This window comes from Capra hircus, chromosome 1, assembly GCF_001704415.2.
Source record: "Capra hircus breed San Clemente chromosome 1, ASM170441v1, whole genome shotgun sequence".
NCBI classification, from domain to species: domain Eukaryota; kingdom Metazoa; phylum Chordata; class Mammalia; order Artiodactyla; family Bovidae; genus Capra; species Capra hircus.
The window spans coordinates 140,051,397-140,074,071 of NC_030808.1; the positions used below are offsets into that span (position 1 = coordinate 140,051,397).

At 40.8% G+C, this 22,675-nt stretch overlaps 1 protein-coding gene across 1 annotated transcript in view; it reads right to left on the minus strand.

Annotated features, from left to right (window-relative positions):
• DSCAM (DS cell adhesion molecule) overlaps positions 1 to 22,675 on the minus strand; it is an 833,405-nt gene that overhangs the window by 309,060 nt on the left and 501,670 nt on the right. Inside the window, exons 5-8 of the mRNA XM_018051616.1 lie at positions 22,352 to 22,630; positions 16,692 to 16,967; positions 5,743 to 6,039; positions 4,740 to 5,015 (exon numbers count right to left, since the gene is read on the minus strand). Of these exons, the coding sequence (XP_017907105.1) occupies positions 4,740 to 5,015; positions 5,743 to 6,039; positions 16,692 to 16,967; positions 22,352 to 22,630 (1,128 nt within the window). The remainder of the gene's footprint in view (positions 1 to 4,739; positions 5,016 to 5,742; positions 6,040 to 16,691; positions 16,968 to 22,351; positions 22,631 to 22,675) is intronic.

Sequence of the window (22,675 nt, forward strand, 5' to 3'; positions counted from 1 at the left end):
TGAGAAATAGATTTAAGGGATTAGGTCTGATAGGCAGAGTGCCTGAAGAACTATGGATGGAGGTTCGTAGCACTGTACAGGAGGCAGGGATCAAGACCATCTCCAAGAAAAAGAAATACAAAAAGGCAAAATGGTTGTCTGAGGAGGCCTTCCAAATAGTGTGATAAGATGAGAAGCAAAAGGCAAAGGAGAAAAGGAAAGATGTACTCATATCAGCCCACTCACCAAACCCATATTTCAAAGTCCCCCCAGTCAGAATCCAAAATCATGGTCCACAGACATGTGACCCTACACCTTTCTCTTCATAAGACTTTCCCAAGCCATGACCATTTTAGACTCCCTCTCTTCACTTTTCCATCATCCAGGCTAGAACTTCTGGAGTCATCTCTGGTTCTTACTCACCCTCCCTCACCAAATCCATTTCTTCTCTTTCATCGCTTCAATTTAATTAATTATCTTTCTCTCTTAAATTAGGTGCCCCGTATCACATGCCCCTTACTTCTAAAATAATGTTCTTTCTCAGCTTTTAAAATAGCTTTCTTTCTAGGTTTTTTGACTTAATGTCTCCTCACATTAATCCTAGCTTCCCACTGCGATGTGAATTACTTTTCGGTAACACACTGTGGAGTGCTAGCTGGAAAGTAGAGATGTGTATTCGAGTCTTGAATACATTACCAGGCAACTCTGAGCAAGTTCCCTGCTCTCTCCTATTCTCTTTCTCTGCTGATGTTTTACCTACATTACAGAGTCACTGTGAGTATTATTAAGGTTACAATTATAAAAGTGTTTTGTAAATGACAAAGTTTTACATAAATACAAATAGAAGGTGACATTTTTACCTAGCAGCCAATTAACTTTCTGGCAGTGTTGGTCCCTAGCAATTAGAACACTCAATTAGGCACTGTTCAAGTTCAATGTGGCACCTAAAATGGGGCAAGAAAAGCTTTGAAATGTGTTAAATATAACACTGCTTGTTAAACTGAAATGGAGTGAAAGAAGGGATTCTGACTTTCATTCCTCCCTGCATGTTTGAAGACAGCAAAATTGTGGAGGTTTAGCCGCTTAGTCGTGTCCAACTCTGTGAACCCATGGACTGTTGCCCACCAGGCTCCTTTGTCCATAGGATTCTCTAGGCAAGAATACTGGAGTGGGTTGCCATTTCCTTCTCCAGGAGATCCTCCCAAACCAGGGATTGAACCTGGGTCACCTACACTGGCAGCTGGATTCTTTATCACTGAGCGAGCAGTGAAGCCCCAAGCTTCTCATTAATGTATTTTAGAACTTAAGTCTCAGGCATTATTAATGCTTAATGCTATTTATATTGGTTTTTGAGGTTTTTAAAATTGTTTTTCCAATCATATGATACAATTTAAATGAAGGAAGGAAAAAAGCAAAAAAAGATATGATTGAAAAACAGTATTGCTTCCAGTGTCATGTAAACACACACACACATTCACAGCCATATACTCACTCACACACACACTACTCTATTCAGTGTTAGAGGAGAACCTCTGGGACGTAAGATAAAAATGGTTTGGTTTACACTTTTCAGCATTATTAGTGGAAACAATGGGGCCCATTTCCAAATGAAGCCAAATTTTTAGGTATCATATTTGCTCCTCTAAAATTATCTGAATACAATAATATTCACCGTGCAGTTTAACTGCAAAGGTAATGGAGCTGTATATACATGAATAAAATGAGAAAGACTCTTCCAGTCCTGATCTACAGGGAAAGTCAGAAACCTCAGTCTTTTCCTGTAATTCAGTCGATTCCTTCTCTCTCTCTTATCGTAACTCATCATAATTGAAAAGAGCAAAGGTTACTAGTTTTTAAAAGCTTTGATGGACTACAAACCTGACCACTGGAGTGTGATTTAATTTACATATTTCATTTCAAAACATTTTAAAATTCCTATTTAAATGCTCAGAAGTTAATTTGGTTACAACCTTTCCACTGACATCTGAAGAAAGGCTAAAATCATTAATTTACTAACTGTTACCAAATGCTGAAAGTCAGATATCATCTTAAGCAAGAAAAGCAAGTGGTATCTTGAATTATTTTAAATATCTTTGTGAGAGGGCAATGAATGTGAATATGACTACTTCTAAGAAGTAAGCCCTAGGTTGACATAAAGGAAACCAGAATTTATTATTTTTTCCCTGGGAAGCCCTAAGAGGTATAAGCAGGCTTCATCATTTTATTTGTTTACACAAAAATAAAATTCAATAAAAGTGGGATATACTGTAGTATTAATAGACAGAATTGTATTTAGTTTAGACATTGCTCCCTGAAATATAAGAAAGCATGTCCTGAAGCAACAATAAACAAAAAGTATAAAGGCAAGAGGAGAATGAGGTGGCAGAGAATGAGTTGGTTAGATAGCATCACCTGCTCAATGAACATGAATTTGACCAAACTCAGGAAGAGAGTGAAATACAGGGAAGCCTGGGATGCTGCAGTCCAAGAGGTCCCAAAGAGTCAGATGTGGCTTAGTGACTGGACAACAAGAACATATACTCTCTCCTCGGCCACATGCTCCGTCACTCAGCCGTAGTCGACTCTTTGCAATCCTATAGACTAAAGCCCTCCAGGTTCCTGTGTCCGTCAGATTCTCCACACAAGAATACTGGAGTGAGTTGCCATTTCCTCCTACAGGGGATCTTCCTGATCCAGGGACTGAACCTGCATCTCCTGAGTCTCCAGCACTGGCAGGCAGGTTCTTTACCACTGAGCCACCTGGGAATACCCCTCTGCCCAGACGTGTGCACAAAATGTTAACCTACGATGAATGAATTCCAGTCGGACCCAGATTTCTTTAGCAAGTTTTGTATTCCCAGCTTCTTGGTAAGCCCATTGTTTAAAGTCTTTCTAATAAAATTTTTGTTAGTGTGTGATATTTTCCTATGGCAGGGTCCATGGGCACATCTACTTTGTCATCTACTCTGCTGTCATTAGAGACAGCCAGGAATGACTCTGGCTTTGATCATTTGGCTGTGGTAAAGTTTCATAGAGTCCCCTGAAGTGCAAGGAGATCAAACCAGTCAATCCTAAAGGAAATCAACTCTGAATACTCATTGAAAGGACTGATGCTGAAGTCGAAGCTCCAACAATTTGGCCACCTGGTGTGAACAGCCAACTCATTGGAAAAGACCCTCATGCTCTGAAAGATGGAAGACAGGAGGAGAAAAGGATGACAGAGAATGAAACAGTTGCGTGGCATCACCGACTCAATGGACGTGAGTCTGAGCAAACTCTAGGAGAGGGTGAAGGCAGGGAGACCCGGGGTGCTGTAGTCTGTGGGGTTGCAAAGAGTCAAACAAGACTGAGTGACTGAACACCAACAAAGTTTGATAGATGTCTTTGGTTTTACATCATCTTTATTGGGAGGGCATTCTGCTTCTTGTCTCCCTGATCTGATTGTCACAGCTCACAGCCTCCTTCCATCTGGCCCGCCCCTGCATCCTCCCTATCAACATTCTTTGCTTGGTTTCTGTTTATCCCTGGGGTTGGTTTCTTCTGGGGAAAATTCTTAGCTATCAAATAGGACTTATTTTCTAAGGTATTGACCTGCTGGACATACTAGATATTCCATTCATCATGGGTCAAGAAATAAATCACAAAATGAAGTTTCCTGCAGCTATGACCAATCTGGCTTGCCAAGAATTTCTAATGATTTGAGAAAACTCTTAAGATATGCAGTTGTTTAAAAATTCAAAATTATTCATGTGCAGGTGTATGTACATGTATTAATATAAATACATTACACTGTTGTTTTTGTTCAGTTGCCAAGTCACGTTTGAATGTTTGTGAATTCTATGGACTGTAATTCACCAGGTTCCTCTGTCCATGGGATTCTCCAGGCAAGAATACTGGAGTGGGTTGCCATTTCCTTCTCCAAGGGATCTTCCTGGACCAGGGATCGAACCCATGTCTCCTGCATTGGCAGGTAGATTCTTTACCACGGAGACACAAGGGAAACCATACGTTTCATAACATACACCAAGTAATACATTACATTATGTGAGAGTGCATGTGTGTATGAGAATTTATAGGTGTCCCTAAATAGATAAACTAACAATGACTGGGGAGGACCATAGAAAAGCTATGAAGTTTTGCAGCCAAGACACTAAAAGACAGTTGTTGGTACCTAGGGAGGTAACTGGGCAGCTCAGACATGCAGCTTAACCGCATGACAAGGAGGCTGGTGTTGAGTTGCATGATCACCAAAATTCATCCTGATGGTTAGATTTCATGACTGTCCACATCATGATGTCATGATGTAAAGAAAAATATAAAAGTCTAGAAAATTTTCTGTGGGGTTGTCCATTCAGTTCATTCCTTTATTTTTGCTTTGATCTGCTCATTTATTTTGTGTGAAGTCTTTACGCATTGCACAAAATCTCTTCCAGGTGGATTCTAAAAGAACTTACTTTTAGGAGACTGTAGAAAAACAAAGCTAAGTGTTTTATAATGATTTGTCCGACAACTAGATATGATGTGTTTTTTTCTATGATATTATCAAAACACACATCCTCTGGAAAACCAAGCCAAAAATTCATGTGGAAAGAAGCCTATCTTAACCATCAGTCCGGTGAGGATGCACTGGCGAAGAGAACAGAACATCTAATACACTTTATCATTCTTCATTCTGAACATGCAGGTTTTCAGATTATTTCACTCTTAGTGGACAAACTTAGCAGTGGTGACTTGGGTGGGGACAGAGGGCACAGCCTTACCTTTGACAGTCACGTGGACACTCTGGCTGGTGGAAAGTTGGGGCTGGACTAGCACGTTGCAGGTGTACTCCCCCTCATCAACTTCCTTCTGCACATCTGAGAGTTTTAGGGTTCCATTATTCTCAAATGCCACTTGGCGGTGGTTGAAAGGAAGCAGATTCGAGTTCTTGTACCATTTGATGGAGTAATACGGATAGCCAATCACACGACAGTGAATGTATGTGTCCCGACCTGCTATTGCTGTGATGTTTTTCATTGGTCGAATGCTTGCAGGCCCTGGAGAGACACAGAGAAACTCTTGAAAATAATTTAAGGGTACATTTTATGTGTGGAAATGAGTACACTTTTCCTTGAGTTTAAAAATGTATTTGTTTTCATGTAAGGACATCTTTTTCAATTCAGCAATTTTTTTCTGCATTTGACATTTTCCACTAAGAAGGTTTTTTTTCTTTTCATTTCATTGCCTTCCAATGAATTGAATGAGTGCTAATTATCAACTACGTCTATTTAAAACATTTTGAATTATAGGCTAAAAGGCAATTTAATCAATAAAAAGTAACAAGCTTCACTGAACAATCATATTCAGCTGGTGAGACGCTGTTAGCAATTCAGCTGTTTAACTCTCTCTGTAAAATAGATTGTGAGGATGGAGGTTATGCCATGTTGCACTATGAATGTAAGTTAAGTACCACGTACATGAAGAATGTCATAGAACAGAAGAGGAGGAAGGAGAGAGCATGCAGAGCATAAACCAGGAAAAGAAAGCTCCAGAGGACAAGTTTAAGAGTAAAACAAGAGAACAAGCTGACTAAGGAAACCAAAATGCCATTTCCAGCAGTGATCCGGTCACTGCCATTCCTCAGTGTGAAGCAAGAGGGCAGGAGACAAGGAAGCGACATTAATCCGGTCTGGCATTCCAAGACTGGGCTCGGTGCATGCAGAAACCTCCTTCTCCGCTACAATGAGTCATGTGTGTTTTTTGAGGAGTTGATTCGACAAGCACCTCTTACGTTTATTCGAGCCTGGTAGAGGACGACGCCCGCCGAGTTGTTGGCCGTGCAGCGATAGACACCTCCGTCGCGGACCTGAGAGCTGGAGATATTCAGGTAGCTGACCACGTTGCCCTCCGACGTGATCATCTGGCTGATGCGGTGGCTGCCGCCCTTGAGGATGGGGTCGTCGTCCAGGGTCCACGTGATCGTGGGCAGTGGCGTTCCCTTCACGTTGCACATCAGGGACACGGCCTCGGCCGGACTCACCACCTTCTCACTAAAGGCGGAAATGATTTTGGGAGTTCCATCTGCAGGAAGACAAACCACGCACGGAAGTGGCATATATGCATAATTAAAGGACTTCCGAGTCTGTCTATTGGATGATTAGAGGGTGGGTGGAGTGGCTATCAAACGCCCCTCAGAAGACTGGTTTTATTGATAAAGCTAAGTTCCACGTAGGACAACACTTCAGTTTCAAAATAAGTAAATGGAGACTTAGCTAGCTTTAATCTCTCTCTCCTCTATTTCTTGATTGTCATAATCATGCAACTCAGATGTTCATGATAGAGAATGTCATCTCCCAAGAAGTTTATAATTCAGAACTGTTAGGTCCCCACCCAAAGTTGCAAACAGAGGAAATTCACCCACCTCCATGGCTAATTTAGCTTTCTACTTCCTCCCAGTTAATTAGGGATTGCTCAATGGGGAACAGTTTAGAGGAAGAAAGAACTAAGACATTGATTATCTCTCTGTCATTTTCTCATGAGGAATCATCTTTTATAGTTTTAATGATAAATAATGATAACTGAATGTGAATTTTCATGAAGGCCCTATGTAAAAGCTATATCAAGTTGGACCCTTTCAGTATTATTAAATGTCTCCATAAGTATCTTTTCTTTCTTTTTAAAAAATGTTATTTTACTGAAGCATAGTTGATTTATTAGTTTCTGCTCTAAAGCAAAGTGATTCAGTTATACAGACATATGTTACTTTTCAGATTCTTTTCCATTGTCGCTGATCACAGGATACTGAGCATACAGTAGGGCTTCACTGTTTATCCATCCTATTTGTTATTGTTCAGGCACTCAGTCATATCCAGCTCTTTGCGACCATGGGGACTGCAGCACATCAGGCTGCCCTGTCTTTCACTGTCTCCCAGAGTTTCCTCAAACTCATGCCGATTGAATCCACCCTTTATGTACTGACAAATAGTTTGTATCTGCTAATCCTGAACTCCCAATCCATCCCTCTCCGACTCTCCTTCCCTGTGGCAACCACCAGTCTGTTCTCTATGCCTGTGAGTCTGTTCCTGATTCATGGATAAGTTTATTTATGTCATACTTTAGATTCTGTAAGTATTATAAGTAAAGTGAAAAGTGAAGTCACTCAGTCATGCCTGAATCTTTGCAACACCATGGACTGTAGCCTACCAGGCCCCCCCTGTCCGTGGGATTCTCCAGGCAAGAGTAGTGGAGTGGGTTGCCATTTCTTTCTCCAGATCTTCCCCACCCAGGGATTGAACCAGGGTCTCCCGCATTGCAGGCAGACGCTTTACCATCTGAGCCACCAGGGAAGCTCATTGTAAGTAAGGTGGTCATTAGTTTATCTGGGATACTTCTGAGAATAAAACTGATGCTAGGAGAACAGACACAACTCATGACCGTCCCAGGAAAACAAGGAGATTAATCTTAGGAATGTTTCCACAGAAATTTCCAATGTTTTTGACAAAGACTAAATTTTCATATTCCATTATTTTTTTAAATCATGTATTAAAATACCTCCTTAAGGTTATATTCTATGTGCTGTCCTGTGCTTAGTCACTCAGTCATGTACGACCTTTGTGAGCTCATGGACTGTAGCCTGCCAAGCTCCTCTGTCCATGGGGATTCTCCAAACAAGAATACTGGAGTGGGATGTCATGCCCTCCTCTAGGGGATCTTCCCAGCCCAGGTATTGAACCCAGGTCTCCTGCATTGCAGGCAGCTTTTTTACCAGCTGAACTACCAGAGAAGCCCAAAGTTATATGCTAGTAACAACAAATGCATTTTTTTTTAACGTATATTAGGCCTCCATTAGAGAGATACAGGGCCTCCCAGGTGGCACTAGTGGTAAATAATCTGCTGCTAATGCAGGAGATGCAAGAGACACAGGTACAATCCCTGGGTCGGGAAGATCCCCTGGAGGAGGAAATGGCAACACACTCCAGGATTCTTGCCTGGAGAATCCCATGGCCAGAGAAGCCTGGCGGCTACAGTCTATGGGGTCAAAAAGAGTCAACACGACTATACAACTGAGCACATACACATTAGAGTGATACACACATATTAGAGAAAATGTGTGAAAGTCAAAAGAAGGGAAAGTTACCAATGGATCTCCCAGCTTTAGGCATATAAATCAACATTGTGACACTTTTTTTTTCCAGGCATAAATACATCATTTTGACAGAACTATGATCACATGTACTGGATTTCTGTGTCTAGTAATAAACCTTGATGGTGGAGATATATTTTTTTTAATTGGTGCAAATTGAACGTTAATGATTAACAGATTTTTTTAACGTTTTAACTTAAATTATAATAATTACATGTATTCACTGCTGAAAATTTGAAAGCATAGATAAGCAAAAGAAAAGTTAGAAACAAAGGGAGGGGATTTATATATACCTATGGCTGATTCATGTTGAGGTTTGACAGAAAACAGCAAAATTCTGTAAAGCAATTATCCTTCAATAAAAAATAAATTATTTTTAAAAAAAAACAGAAAAAAAATTCCAAAGCTCTCTTGCAATTCCATTACTGAAGGTAAGTGTTGCACCATCTTTTCATTTGCAAATTGCTGAATCGTAACTTCATTCCAGCTCACATTTTGGGAGGCTGAAGAAGGCTTTCAAGTATATTTTTTCAGGGTCAGATTCTTAGGTTACAAACATTTTCTTTTACTATCAAAGATGACATAAATAACTTCATAATATTAACATAGAAAATCTACACTTTAACCCTGAGAACCCTGCAGACATGACTTCAATGTGCTCTACATTTAATTTACAGAGAAGTTAGATGTTATTCTGGTCATAATTCTTTGTATATGACCAATTGTTGATGCTTGAAAATGTTGAAGTTGTTTTATTTGACCTTACAACTCAACATATTTTGTCAGGAGGTGTTTAGCTATAAATTTCTTTCAACTGATTTTTACAATAAGCATCGAACTGTCAAGTTTTATTTTAAAATCTATTTGGGAAAGTTTTCTTCACTTATGCCTTTATTTTTGTAGATAAAGTTTACCCACAGCTAAATGTATCTTAAGAGTACCAACAGAATGAGTTTTGTTAAATAAATACACCTATGTAAGCACAAGGCTGTATATAGTCACCCTGCTTATTTAACTTCTATGCAGAGTACATCATGAGAAACGCTGGGCTAGAAGAAGCACAAGCTGGAATCAAGATTGCTGGGAGAAATATCAGTAACCTCAGATATGCAGATGACACCAGCCTTATGGTAGAAAGTGAAGAAGAATTAAAAAGCTTCTTGATGAAAGTGAAAGAGGAGAGTGAAAAAGTTGGCTTAAAGCTCAACATTCAGAAAACTAAGATCATGGCATCTGGTCCCATCACTTCATGGGAAATAGATGGGGAAACAGTGGAAACAGTGTCAGACTTTATTTTTCTGGGCTCCAATATCACTGCAGATGGTGATTGCAGCCATGAAATGAAAAGACGCTTACTCCTTGGAAGGAAAGTTATGACCAACCTAGACAGCATATTCAAAAGCAGAGACATTACTTTGCAAACAAAGATCCATCTAGTCAAGGCTATGGTTTTTCTAGTAGTCATGTATGGATGTGAAAGTTGGACTGTGAAGAAATCTGAGTGCCGAAGAATTAATGCTTTTGAACTGTGGTGTTGGAGAAGACTCTTGAGAGTCCCTTAGACTGCAAGGAGATCCAACCAGTCCATTCTAAAGGAGATCAGTCCTGGGTGTTCATTGGAAGGAATGATGCTAAAGCTGAAACTCCAGTACTTTGGCCACCTCATGCGAAGAGTTGACTCATTGGAAAAGACTCTCTGATGCTGTGAGGGATTGGGGGCAGGAGGAGAAGGGGACGACAGAGGATGAGATGGCTGGATGGCATCACTGACTTGATGGACATGAGTTTGGGCGAACTCTGGGAGTTGGTGTTGGACAGGGAGGCCTGGAGTGCTGCAGTTCATGGGGTCGCAAAGAGTCGGACATGATTGAGCGACTGAACTGAACTGAAGCACAAAATGAAGGAGATAAGAGTCATTTCTACCGCCTCCCAACATGTTGCCGGGGGTTCTTTCCAGCAGTCTCTACGCATCACGTGCACTCTTCGGATTTCTATCACCATGCATGACTTCAGCCTGTTCTTGGCTTCCGTTCATGTTTGTGTGTGCCCTACATGTACTCTGTCACAACCAGAGTACAGTTAGTAAAATTAGGAGCTGCAACTTTGGAACCGTGGTGTTATCTAATGCAGAGTCTGTCCATTGACCAGTTATGTCCCTTATAGTTGTTTTTCCCAGTCCAACCACTATCATACTTTACATTTATTTGTGGTGTCTCATTAGTCTCTTTTAATCTGTAACATTCCTCAGTTTCTACTCAATTCTTGACTTTGACATTTTTGAAGAATTACTTTGTAGTCAGTTGTTCAAATCCAGTTTGCTATTTCCTTGTGATTAGATACAGATTTTGCATTATTGGACAAATGCTGCTGCTGCTGCTGCTGCTGCTGCTGCTGCTGCTACGTCACTTCAGTTGTGTCCGACTCTGTGCGACCCCAGAAATGGCAGCCCGCCAGGCTTCCCCATCCCTGGGATTCTCCAGGCAAGAACACTGGAGTGGGCTGCCATTTCCTTCTCCAATGCGTGAAAGTGAAAAGTGAAAGTGAAGTTGCTCAGTCGTGTCCGAATCCCAGCGACACCATGGACTGCATCCCACCAGGCTCCTCCATCCATGGGATTTTCCAGGCAAGAGTACTGAAGTGGGGTGCCATTTTCTTCTCCATGACAAATGCTATGGAAGTACTATTGGTTTTTTTGTGTGTTTATTGGCCATTTATGTATTTCCTTTCATGAAATGTCTGTTCAAATCCTTTTTTCCATTTTTATGTTACACTATTTTTCTTTGGTATTGATTGGTAGCAGTTCTTTATGTCTACTGAATACTTGTATATGTATAATATACACATACAAACCGAATATGATGAATATACACATATGTACACAAGTCGGTACAAATTTACTTCTACATGTATATGGACCAGATTACATCCTTGATGGCTCAGACAGTAAAGAGTCTGCCTGTGATGAAGGAGACTCGAATTCAATCCCTGGGTTGGGACGATCCCTTGGAGAAGGAAATGGGAACCCATTCCAGTATTCTTGCCTGGAAAATCCTATGGACAGAGGAGCCTGACAGGCTACAGTCCATGGTGTCGCAAAGAGTTGGACACAACTGAGCAACAAACACTTTCAGGTCAGATTAAATTACACACAATGTTTGTCAGACATATGTATATATATACACTATACATTATATATAAATGTATGTACTAAACATTTTCTCTCATTTCATATTTGCCTTTTCATTTTCATTACATGTATATTAATATGAGTGTGTATATGCAAATTTTATAGTTTTAATCACCTATGAGAAGTTAAAATTATAATTATTTAGATAAAATGGAGGAATCTTGCAACAGATAATCTCAAAAATTTAGTTTATATTCTGTCCTTTGTATAATTTTATGTATGCTAAAAACTATAATAAAATGATGTACTGTTATAATTTGCCAGTTGCTATTTAGAAAAATGCAAAAGTAGGAAGTCAAGAAACACCTAGAGTAACAGGCAAATTTGGCCTTGAAGTACAGAATGAAGCAGGACAAAGGCTAATAGAGTTATGCCAAGAGAACGCACTGTTCATAGCAAACATCCTCTTCCAACAACACAAAAGAAGACTCTACACATGGACATCACCAGATGGTCAACACCGAAATCAGATTGATTATATTCTTTGCAGCCAAAGATGGAGAAGCTCTATACAGTCAGCAAAAATAAGACCAGGAGCTGACTGTGGCTCAGATCATGAACTCCTTATTGCCAAAGACTGAAATTGAAGAAAGTGGAGAAAACCACTAGACCATTCAGGTATGACCTAAATCAAATCCCTCATGACTATACAGTGGAAGTGAGAAATAGATTTAAGGGACTAGATCTGATAGACAGAGTGCTTGATGAACTATGGATGGAAGTTCGTGACACTGTACAGAGGACAGGGATCAAGACCATCCCCAAGAAAAAGAAATGAGAAAAAGCACAATGGCTGTCTGAGGAGGCCTTACAAATAGCTGTAAAAATAAGAGAAGTGAAAAACAAAGGATAAAAGGAAAGATATACCCATTTGGATGCAGAGTTCCAAAGAACAGCAAGGAGATAAAAGAAAGCCTTTTTCAGTGATCAGTGCAAAGAAATAGAGGACAACAATAGAATGGGAAAGACTAGAGATCTCTTCAAGAAAATTAGAGATACCAAGGCAACATTTCAGGCAAACATGGGAGATGTTGTGGGGAGGGAGGTGGGAGGGGGGTTCATGTTTGGGAACGCATGTAAGAATTAAAGATTTTAAATTAAAAAAAAATAAAAATAAAAAAAATAAATACAAAAAAAATAAAGGAAAGAAATGGTAGGGATCTAACAGAAGCAGAAGATATTAAGAAGATGGGGCAAGAATACACAGAAGAACTATACAAAAAAGATCTTAATAACTCATATAATCATGATGGTGTGATCACTCACCTAGAGCCAGACATCCTGGAATGTGAAGTCAAGTGGGCCTTAGGAAGCATCACTACGAACAAAGCAGGATGGAATTCCAGCAGAGCTATTTCAAATCCTGAAAGATGATGCTGAGAAAAGGCTGCACTCAATATGCCAGCAAATTTGGAAAACTAAGCAGTGGCCACAGGACTGGAAAAGGTCAGTTTTCATTCCAATCCCAAAAGAAAGGAAATGCCAAAGAATGCTCAAACTACTGCACAATTGCACTCATCTCACACGCTAGTAAAGTAATGCTCAAAATTCTCCAAGACAGGTCTCAGCAATACGTGAATCGTGAACTTCCAGATGTTCAAGCTGGATTTAGAAATGGCAGAGGAACCAGAGATCAAATTGCCAACATCTGCTGTATCATCAAAAAAGCAAGAGAGTCCCAGAAAAACATCTATTTCTGCTTTATTGACTATGCAAAAGCCTTTGACTGTGTGGATCACAATCAACTGTGGAAAATTCTGAAAGAGATGGGCATACCAGACCACCTGACCTGCCTCTTGAGAAACTTATATGCAGGTCAGGAAGCAACAGTTAGAACTGGAAATGGAACAACAGACTGGTTCCAAATAGGAAAAGGAGTACATCAAGGCTGTATATTGTCACTCTGCTTATCTAACTTCTATGCAGAGTACATCATGAGAAATGCTGGGCTGGAAGAAGCACATGCTGGAATCAAGATTGCCAGGAGAAATATCAATAACCTCAGATATGCAGATGACACCACCCTTATGGCAGAAAGTGAAGAGGAGCTAAAAAGCGTCTTGATGAAAGTGAAAGAGGAGAGTGAAAAAGTTGGCTTAAATTTCAACATTCAGCAAACTAAGATCATGGCATCTGGTCCCATTATTTCATGGCAAATAGATGGGAAAACAGTGGAAACAGTGCCTGACTTTATTTTTGGGGGCATCAAAATCAATGCAGATGGTGATTGCAGCCATGAAATTAAAAGACGCTTACTCCTTGGAAGGAAAGTTATGACCAACCAAGACAGCATATTGAAAAGCAGAGACATTACTTTGACAACACAAGTCTGTCTAGTCAAGGCTATGGTTTTTCCATTGGTCATATATGGATGTGAGAGTTGGGCTGTAAAGAAAACTGATCACTGAAGATTTGATGCTTTTGAACTGTGGTGTTGGAGAAGACTCTTGAGAGTCCCTTGGACTGCAAGGAGATCCAACCAGTCCATCCTAAAGTAAATCAGTCCTGGGTGTTCATTGGAAGGACTGATGTTGAAGCTGAAACTCCAGTTCTTGGCCACCTGATGCGAAGAGCTGACTCATTGGAAAAGACCCTGATGCTGAGAAAGATTGAGGGCTGGAGGAGAATGGGACGACAGAGGATGAGATGGCTGGCTGGCATCACTGACTCAATGGACATGAGTTTGAGTAAACTCTGGGAGTTGGTGATGGACAGGGAGGCCTGGCATGCTGTGTCATGTGGTCACACAGAGTTGGACATGACTTAGTAACTGAACTGAAGTGATTTAGAAAAATTAAATGAGAAAACAATTTTGCTAAATGGTTACCAACACATTTGTCATTTTTCATGTACTTTATTTCTACCTGAATTTCCAGATTCATGTCATTTCTTCATCATGCATGGTTTCATTTACTGTTTCTTAGCATGCAGGACTTCTGGCATCATGCTCTTCACAAGCTTTTGTTTATTGAAAATATCTTTATTTGGTTTTAACTTTTAAAAACTATGTTTGATAGATGTAGTCATGCATATTGATGGGGTTTTTGAATGTTGAAAACAATAAATTAAAGAAAAAATTCATCTCTATCTCATTAAGGCTGTGTGTGTGTGCTCAGTCATGTGTAATTCTTTGCAACTCTATGGACCTGCCAGGCTCCTCTGTCCATGGGATTCTCCAGGCAGGAATACTGAAGTGGTTGCCATCTCCTTCTCCAGGGGACTTCATGGCCTAAAGATCGAACCCTTATCTCTTATGTCTCCTACGTTGGCAGGAAGATTCTTTACCACTAGCACCAGCTGTGAAGCCCCACCCCACTAGCACTGGAAAATATCCTCAGGGGAAATGTGATATTTGTGTAGAAAATTACTGATATTTCCCCCTTCTTTCAAGGGTCAAATTCTTTCTGCCTGCTTTTGGGTATTTCCATAGGGTCTGTAAATTATTTTGCTTTTCCCAAAGTTCATTATTTTCATTTTCTCGCAGGTTAGTGTGATACATACTACTCCATAATTTCCAGAAACAAGACCTGTTCTTTTTTATGATTCCACTTTCTAGGTGTTCTGGTCTGATCTTGAACCTGTAATTATTAGTTCCAGTTTCTTTAAACTTCCTTTCCAGTTTCTTTGTCCTCACCGGAAATATTTCAAAATTCTACATTATATCAGTGGCCATTCTTAGTTGATAGCATTGTGAGTTTTTATAATCAGTTAATTCATAGCGGTTACAGGATGTTACATCATAACAAGAGTCTAGTTAGACACCATCTTAAGGCAGTTACTGGGTATGTGTTTGTAATTCCATTTCTGCTGTCTTTGGCGACATTAGCACTGCCATTTCTCAGACGAGAAAAAAAATAAATAAATAAGTGAAGCTTCTTGTCCTGAACAGAAACTGACAGGCAACAAATAAATCTGTGAGTGGGCACAGTGGGCTCCTCTCACCCCTCTTTTTATTCAAGCGACAGGCTTTTTTGGAGATTAAAGCAGACATTATTTTCCCAGTGAGACTGGAGTGTCTTTGAAATCTTTCTTGCTGTCGCTCTCTGATAACCTCACCTCTTTTGACATTATTATGGATTATCAATATGCTCCTTAGGTTTTCTTGGTCACACGAGGTGGTTTCCAAGGTAACAAGGCCTAGACAGGTAATCTCTCCCTTCTCTACAAAGAATCTAAAAATAGTGACTGTGTGAGGACTGCAGGGCATCGCCATTAGCAAACCGGCTCTGTGCAAATTGATTACTTTCTGCACTTAATTATGGAAACACAGCGTCAGGCTTTTAATATGAGTACCGTGCTTTCAGCTACCTTCACCTGTGCTTTAAAATGCTCACTTTCTGCAAGAAACTGCTTGAATCAAAATAAGAATGTTATCCTAAGCCCGTTTCTTCTTAAAAATTAGCTAAGGTTAAAACAGTAATATGAGAAATAGACTCTTAGCATCAAGAGATATTTAAACTTATTTTCATATTAAATGGATTTTCTTTTCCCCTGCTTTAGGCTATATGAAAGTCATGTAGTTATTTTAATCAGTTGATAACAGATGAATTTTAAATTATATGTAATGGCACAATTTCGAACAAGACATGCAAATTTACAGATAAAAGCTAGTTCAAAAATTATCTAGTGATAAACATGTCTCTTGCTTGAATGTTACCTGGACAGTGTCTTTCCCTGGCTGATTGATAAGCTTGAAGATGTAAGTAAGCAGTAGGCAGTTAAAAAAAAGCCTAAAACTCATTATGATAACACAAGGCAATTCTTCAAAAATTCCATTCACCTAAATCTGTGACTCTCGGGACCCAAACTGGGACAACTCTACAACCCAGATGCCATTTTTACAGTCCACAAAACACTACGTTGAAATGTTGCTCTAAGTGTTGCATCCAAGGTTGCACTTATGAACTTTGAGGGGGGGCTATTTTGCTCCCCCAAAGGACACTTGTTCGTCATAACTGGAAGGAGGCACTGCGAGCATTTAGCAGATAGAGGTGAGACTCCACTCAGCATCCTACAGTGCATACAGCAGCCCACCCAGCCAAGCAGCCCTGAGAAAGCCTGGTCAAGAGGACAATGGATTCACCACCCATCCATCAGTCTCAAGTCTCTTTGGTCCATATCTTGCCAAGTAACTTTAAACACTGAGTAAGCAGCATTTATGTTACTTGACTTTATGTTAAATCATGTTATTTATGTTACTTCTACTAGAAACAGTGATCACTTCATCAGAAATTAATCTTTTATTTGCCAAATGAGCTAGAAAACTAGAGAAGAGTTACTAGCTGATCAGACAGAAATCTTAAAACTGAGTTATGAGCTCCGCTTCACCCTTTGCTCTTGCTTTTGAGTGCTCTGGGTTTGGGTTCTTTTTTTCAGCTGAACCCTGTAACAAGGCCCACTGACCTTCAAGGACCACCTGCACAAAGTCTTGAGCGGACAGCCTGTCCTTGCGCACAAAACACTGGTAGGCTCCCCCGTCACTTCGGACCATGTGATCCATAATAAGGTTTTCGTGGTTGATCCCTGTGATCCTCACATTTTTTCCAGGGTTGAGTATTTCACCATTTCGGTACCAGGAGAGCTCCTGGTCCTCACTTCCGGTCACGCTGCAGGACAAGGAAACCTGGCTGCCCACACTGCTTTTAACTTTCCTGGGGCTGATGGTAGCTTTCAGTGGCTCTGGAGTTTTGGGGAAGAGAAAAACAGAAGGTAAAATCATCACACATGTAGAGAATACTTCAACAAGATGGACTTTTGAAAAGGCAAATGTATCTTCACAACATTTTTGGCCATTTGACAATATGTCAAGGTAGGTTTTTCCCTCATACAGAGCACTGAATAGTGAAAGACATTAAATTGAGCTGTTAAGTTAATAGGATTTATGTAAGTTATACCGTCTTAATTTTGTACTAGCTTGGATGGTGACTGCAGACATGAAAGCAAAAGAGAGTTGCTTCTTGGAAGAAAAGCTTTGACAAACCTAGACAGCAGATTAAAAAGCAGAGACATCACTTTGTCAACAAAAGTCCATATAGTCAAAGCTATGGTTTTTCCAGCAGTCATTTACCAGTGTGAGAGTTGGACCATAAAGAAGGCTGAGCACCAAAGAATCAATGCTTTCAAACTGTGGTGCTGGAGAAGACTCTTGAGAGTCCCTTGGACTGCAAGGAAATCAACACTGACTATTCACTGGAGGAACTGATGCTGAAGTTGAAGCTCCAATACTTTGGCCACCTGATGTGAACAGCCAATTTATTAGGAAAGATCCTGATGCTGGGAAAGACTGAAAGCAGGAGAAGAAGGGGGCAACAGAGGATGAGATGGCTGGATGGCATCATTGACTCAATGGACAAGAGTCTGAGCAAACTCTGGGAGATAGTGAAGGACAAGGAAGCCTAGCATGCTACAGTATAGGAGGTTGCAAAGAGTTGGACACAACTGAGCAACTGAACAGCAATATGGTCTTAATTTGGTAGTTGTAAATAGCACTACATAGGCCTTCTACCTGTAATACTCCCAGAGTTAAGGCAGCAGAGGGATTGAGAAAGAACATCTTTTTAACAGTTACCTACTTTACCATGTAAATGACAATGTATACAGATTTTCTGTTGAAATATTCAATTGTTTAGCTTCGTGTTAAGATTGTTATGTTTCTAATGCTTTTGTGTGGAATGATGTTGCAACAATTTTTAAAAAGCAACCTTAAAAACAAAAGGCCACACTCTGCATGTTCTTACTTCAGTGCTATTTCATTTTGTTTGGGAACACCCTTATTGCTGTTGGCTTTTTTTTTTTTTTCTTGCTTTCTTTCACTGTATGGCAGATAGACTGGTGTTGGTCAGATTCCTTTCTCAGTAAATGTGAGTATTAACCCACTGACAGTAAGATCTGCAATGTGCTGAGCCAACAAGGACTGATATATTTGAATATTTAAATCTATCTGCCTCATCCTAACTTGGAACAGATGGGTTTCCTTTGGGCCAGTCTCACATACACAGACTCACTCATATCCTCTGTGTGGCTTAACCATGGCCAACAGCACAGGGCTGCAAGGAAGCAGGTTGCTGTAGAATGTGTGACCATGAGAAAGGCTTTTTATTTCTTTAAAGTGAGGCAAACTGCTTTGGACAAGGTGGTAACTCTCATCCATGCCTTTCTGTGTTTTCATTCAACAATGAAGGAAACCAATTCATGCCATAAGCATTTGCTGAACATTTCTATGCCAAGAATAGCATTAAACTCATAAGTGAAGATGAAAATGAAAGGCACTTGTGGTACAACTAGCATGTTCCATAGTCACCTTAGTTAAGTCAGTCTCCCCACAGTTCTATAAGTCTCATATTATCTCCAGTTTACAGAAGAAGAAAGGGTTATTCAGAGATATGAATTTAGCCAAGTCCACACAACAGGTAAATGGCAGATATCAGTTGTTTGCCTCAGTTATTACTCACTTCTTAGTCACCACATTGTGAAGTCTTTAAAGAGTTCAGTCTTTCAGATGCATAAGAAAAATACAGGAACGAAGATACTAACCCAAAGGGTCCAATAGAAGACCTCAAGATTTTGCATCAAATCAGAGGGAACTGAAGGTAGTAGGGGAAGAGGGCAACAAAGGATGAGATGGTTGGATGACCTCACCAATTCAGTGGACATGAACTTCGGCAAACTTCTAGAGATGGTGGGGATAGGGCAACCTGGCACGCTGTAGCCTGTGGAGTCATGGAGAGTCAGACAAGACTTGGCAACTGAACAACAATAACAACAGTGGGAACTAAAGAAAGCTTTCTAGAATTTTTAGCCAGTGAGCAATAGAGTAAACACATTTTTAGGAGAATCGATTGATCACATTGTGTTACACAAATGATAGTGGGAAAATTGGTCAGCAAGGAGGCATTGCAGATGTCTAGCTGTGACTCAATTAAAATTCAATTTAGGACAGGGTGGAGGTTGGGGAGCACAGTTGAGAAAGACCTTGAGATACAATCTCTTGGCAGGAATTAGACCTAGAAAGGGAAGTCTCAAAGAGGATCTGGGGCTTAAAGCTTGCATTTGGAGGGTTTGAGGGTAGAAGGAGTCTAGGATAACAGGAACCATTTACATGCCAGGGACGTTAGAGAGCAGTTTGGGATACTCCTGCTAAGCATCTGATATAAAATTGGGAAATATTCTCATCTGACACCCAAGGAGACTGAGGCTGAGCCTGCAAATTCAGGGCTGTTTTCAGAGGGGAGGAATTTGAAACTAGAAAACAAAAGAGAAAAATAAAAGAGGAGAATGTTCTGAATTTCCAAGAGCATCATTTCCACCTGGAAAAGAGAGACCAAAGCAAGGACCAGTCAGAAGGGAGGATGGGAGTGTCAGAGGCATACCTGGAACTTTTCCAGACAAGGCTGACAAATACAAACAGGAAAACATATTCAGAGTTAAGACTTTCCTACAGATAACTTTTACAATGTGTTACTGTTGTTCAGTTGCTCAGTCATGTCCAACACTTTGCAACCCCATGAAATGCAACACACCATGTTTCCCTGAGCTTCACTATCTCCCAGAGTGTGCTCAAATTCATGTGCATTGAGTCGGTGATGCCATCCAACCATCTCATCTTCTGTTGCCCCCTTCTCCCACTACCCTCAATGTTTCCCAGCATCAAGGTAATTTACAATGTAGGCAAGGATAAATGTCTTTACAGAGAAAGCAATAAACTATTCTGAGCTTTGAGCAGAAAACAGGAGGGGAATGGGGAATGCCTGGGGAATGAGGCATTGCATTAGACTTAGAAAGATGGGGAGTTTTAGACATTCAAGTATCTGAAAATCATCTTCCATATGGAGGGAGCAGTAGGGAAGGAACTGCTTGTAGGAGGAAGGAAGTTAGATTTCACAGGAAGTAGGTTTTTTTTAAGCAAAACAATGGGAAATGTGACCTTACAGGTTTTCTTGACACGCTTTCCGCACTATCTTAATATATAAATTCCATTCAGCAGAAACTGAGGAGCCACAAAAAGTGATTTGGAACCTCGCATTGGAGTCATTCTCACTAGCTGTCCGATGTTTCATTGTTTCATCAACAAGGCACTTCAGTCATAGAAATATAATTGTGCAGACATTATCCTCCATTTCTAGCGAAAATCACCCAAAACACATTCGAATAACATTTGCAGGACTCAGTCTGGACAGCTGGTTCCAGGCAGTCTTTGGGATATTTGTTTCAAATGGACTCTCTTGGGCTGGTATTGTGCTAAAGCTGTCTACATCCATGGTGACATTGAAGAGGTGGTTCCATAAACAGGCATAAGGCTAGAAAAAAAGCCAGGATAAGAAAATGCCTTCCTTTTAAATGCCAGACTCATATTCAGTTTGTTCAGTTCATCAAATTTGTATATATACAAATTTATATATTATCCTACTGGCAACTAAGAGCCATATATTTTGACCAAAGTTCTACCACTCATTTCTGGTCCTGTGATCTTGAGTAAAATCAGTTTGATTTTGTTTCTGCATGAATAAAATTAAGGCTTTATAACTAGATTAGAGAGCGTGCCCCTGCAATCACATCCCTTCTTCCTCTGTGTCTGCCTTCACCCTCCTTCTCATCATCTTCCTCACATTGGTCATTCCAGATCAGTTAGAGATGAGATTTATCCATCATGTTATTGTTATTCAGTACCTCAGTTGCATCTGATTCTTTGTGACTGCATGGACTGTAGTCCACCAGACTTCTCTGTCCACGGGATTTCCCAGCCAGGAATACTGGAGTGGGTTGTCATTTCCTTCTCCAAGGGATATTCCCAACCCAAGGATAGAATGCCTTCTCTTGCATTGAAGGCAGGTTCTTTTATTACCGGGACTTACCTGGTGGCTCAGCTGGTAAAGAATCCACTTGCAATGTGGAAGACCTGGGTTTAATCCCTGGGTTGGGAAGATCCCCTGGAGAAGGGAAAAGCTACCCCCTTCAGTATTCTGGCCTGGAGAAGTCCATGGACTGTATAGTCCATGAGATCGCAAACAGTCAAGATATGACTGAGCAACTTCCACTTCACTTTTTTTACCACTGACCCCTAGGGAAGCTATAGTCACCATACTCGGACTAAATTATCTCTAATATTGAGTCCAAGTCCAATTTTCAGATAATTACAGCTCTAGATTCAGCCCTGTAGAGAGGTGATAACAGCCCCATTTAGAAACCTGAAGCAGGATCTGGCAACTGGCCAAGGGAACTCCTTTGATCTGATCACCACTGCCTGTGCTGACAGCACCACCCTGCTTATCTCCCTCCATTGATTTGCAGACAGGTGGGCCATTCTAAATTCAACAGCTAGGTAACGCTATCTTGGAGCTGGATACTGTGGCCCCAGACTCTCCAGCTATGTTTATTTCAGTTCAATTCAGTTGCTCAGTCGTGTCCAACTCTTTGTGACCTCATGAACCGCAGCATGCCAGGCCTCCCTGTCTATCACCAACTCCCGAAGTTCACTCAAACCCATGTCCATTGAGTCGGTGATGCCATCCAGCCATCTCATCCTCTGTCGGCCCCTTCTCCTCCTGTCCTCAATCTTTCCCAGCATCAGAGTCTTTTCCAGTGAGTCAGCTCTTCGCATCAGGTGGCCAAAGTACTGGAGTTTCAGCTTCAACATCAGTCCTTCCAATGAACACCCAGGACTGATCTTTAGGATGGACTGGTTGGATCTCCTTGCAGTCCAAGGGACTCTCAAGAGTCTTCTCCAACACCACAGTTCAAGAGCATCAATTCTTCAGTGATCAGTTTTCTTTATACTCCAACTCTCACATCCATACATGACCAATGGAAAAACCATAGCCTTGACTAGACAGAGCTTTGTTGACAAAGTAATGTCTCTGCTTTTGAATATACTATCTAGGTTGGTCATAACTTTCCTTCCAAGGAGTAACCTCCAGCATTTGAAGACTTGATTTCCTCATCTGTGAAATGGGGCTGAAATGGAGTGAGGATTCATGGGAGCTACAGAGAAAGCCAGGGGGTCACTTGTAACAGGAGCTCCAGCATTGGCAGCTAGCGTCACCATTGCCAGTTACCATCCAACTTACGTTTCACGTACAGGCGGCCTATCACCTTAGCAGTTCCGTATCTGTTGGACACTTCACAAACATAGCTGCCTGAGTCTGAGGGACGTGTGTTCTCAATAAGCAGCCCTGTCATGGTCTTCTGGAACCTTCCAGAAAGTTCCAGGGGCATGTTGTCCTTCAGCCAGCGGTAATCTGGCTCAGGGTGCCCAAGCGCTTTGCAAGGTAGCTCCACACGCTGCCCTGCCATGGCTTTGCGATGATCAAACCCATCCAGTATGGATGGGGCTGAGTTCGCTGGGTCTGCAGAAGGAAAGGAAAAAACTCTTAGATGCAGTGAAGGAGTTA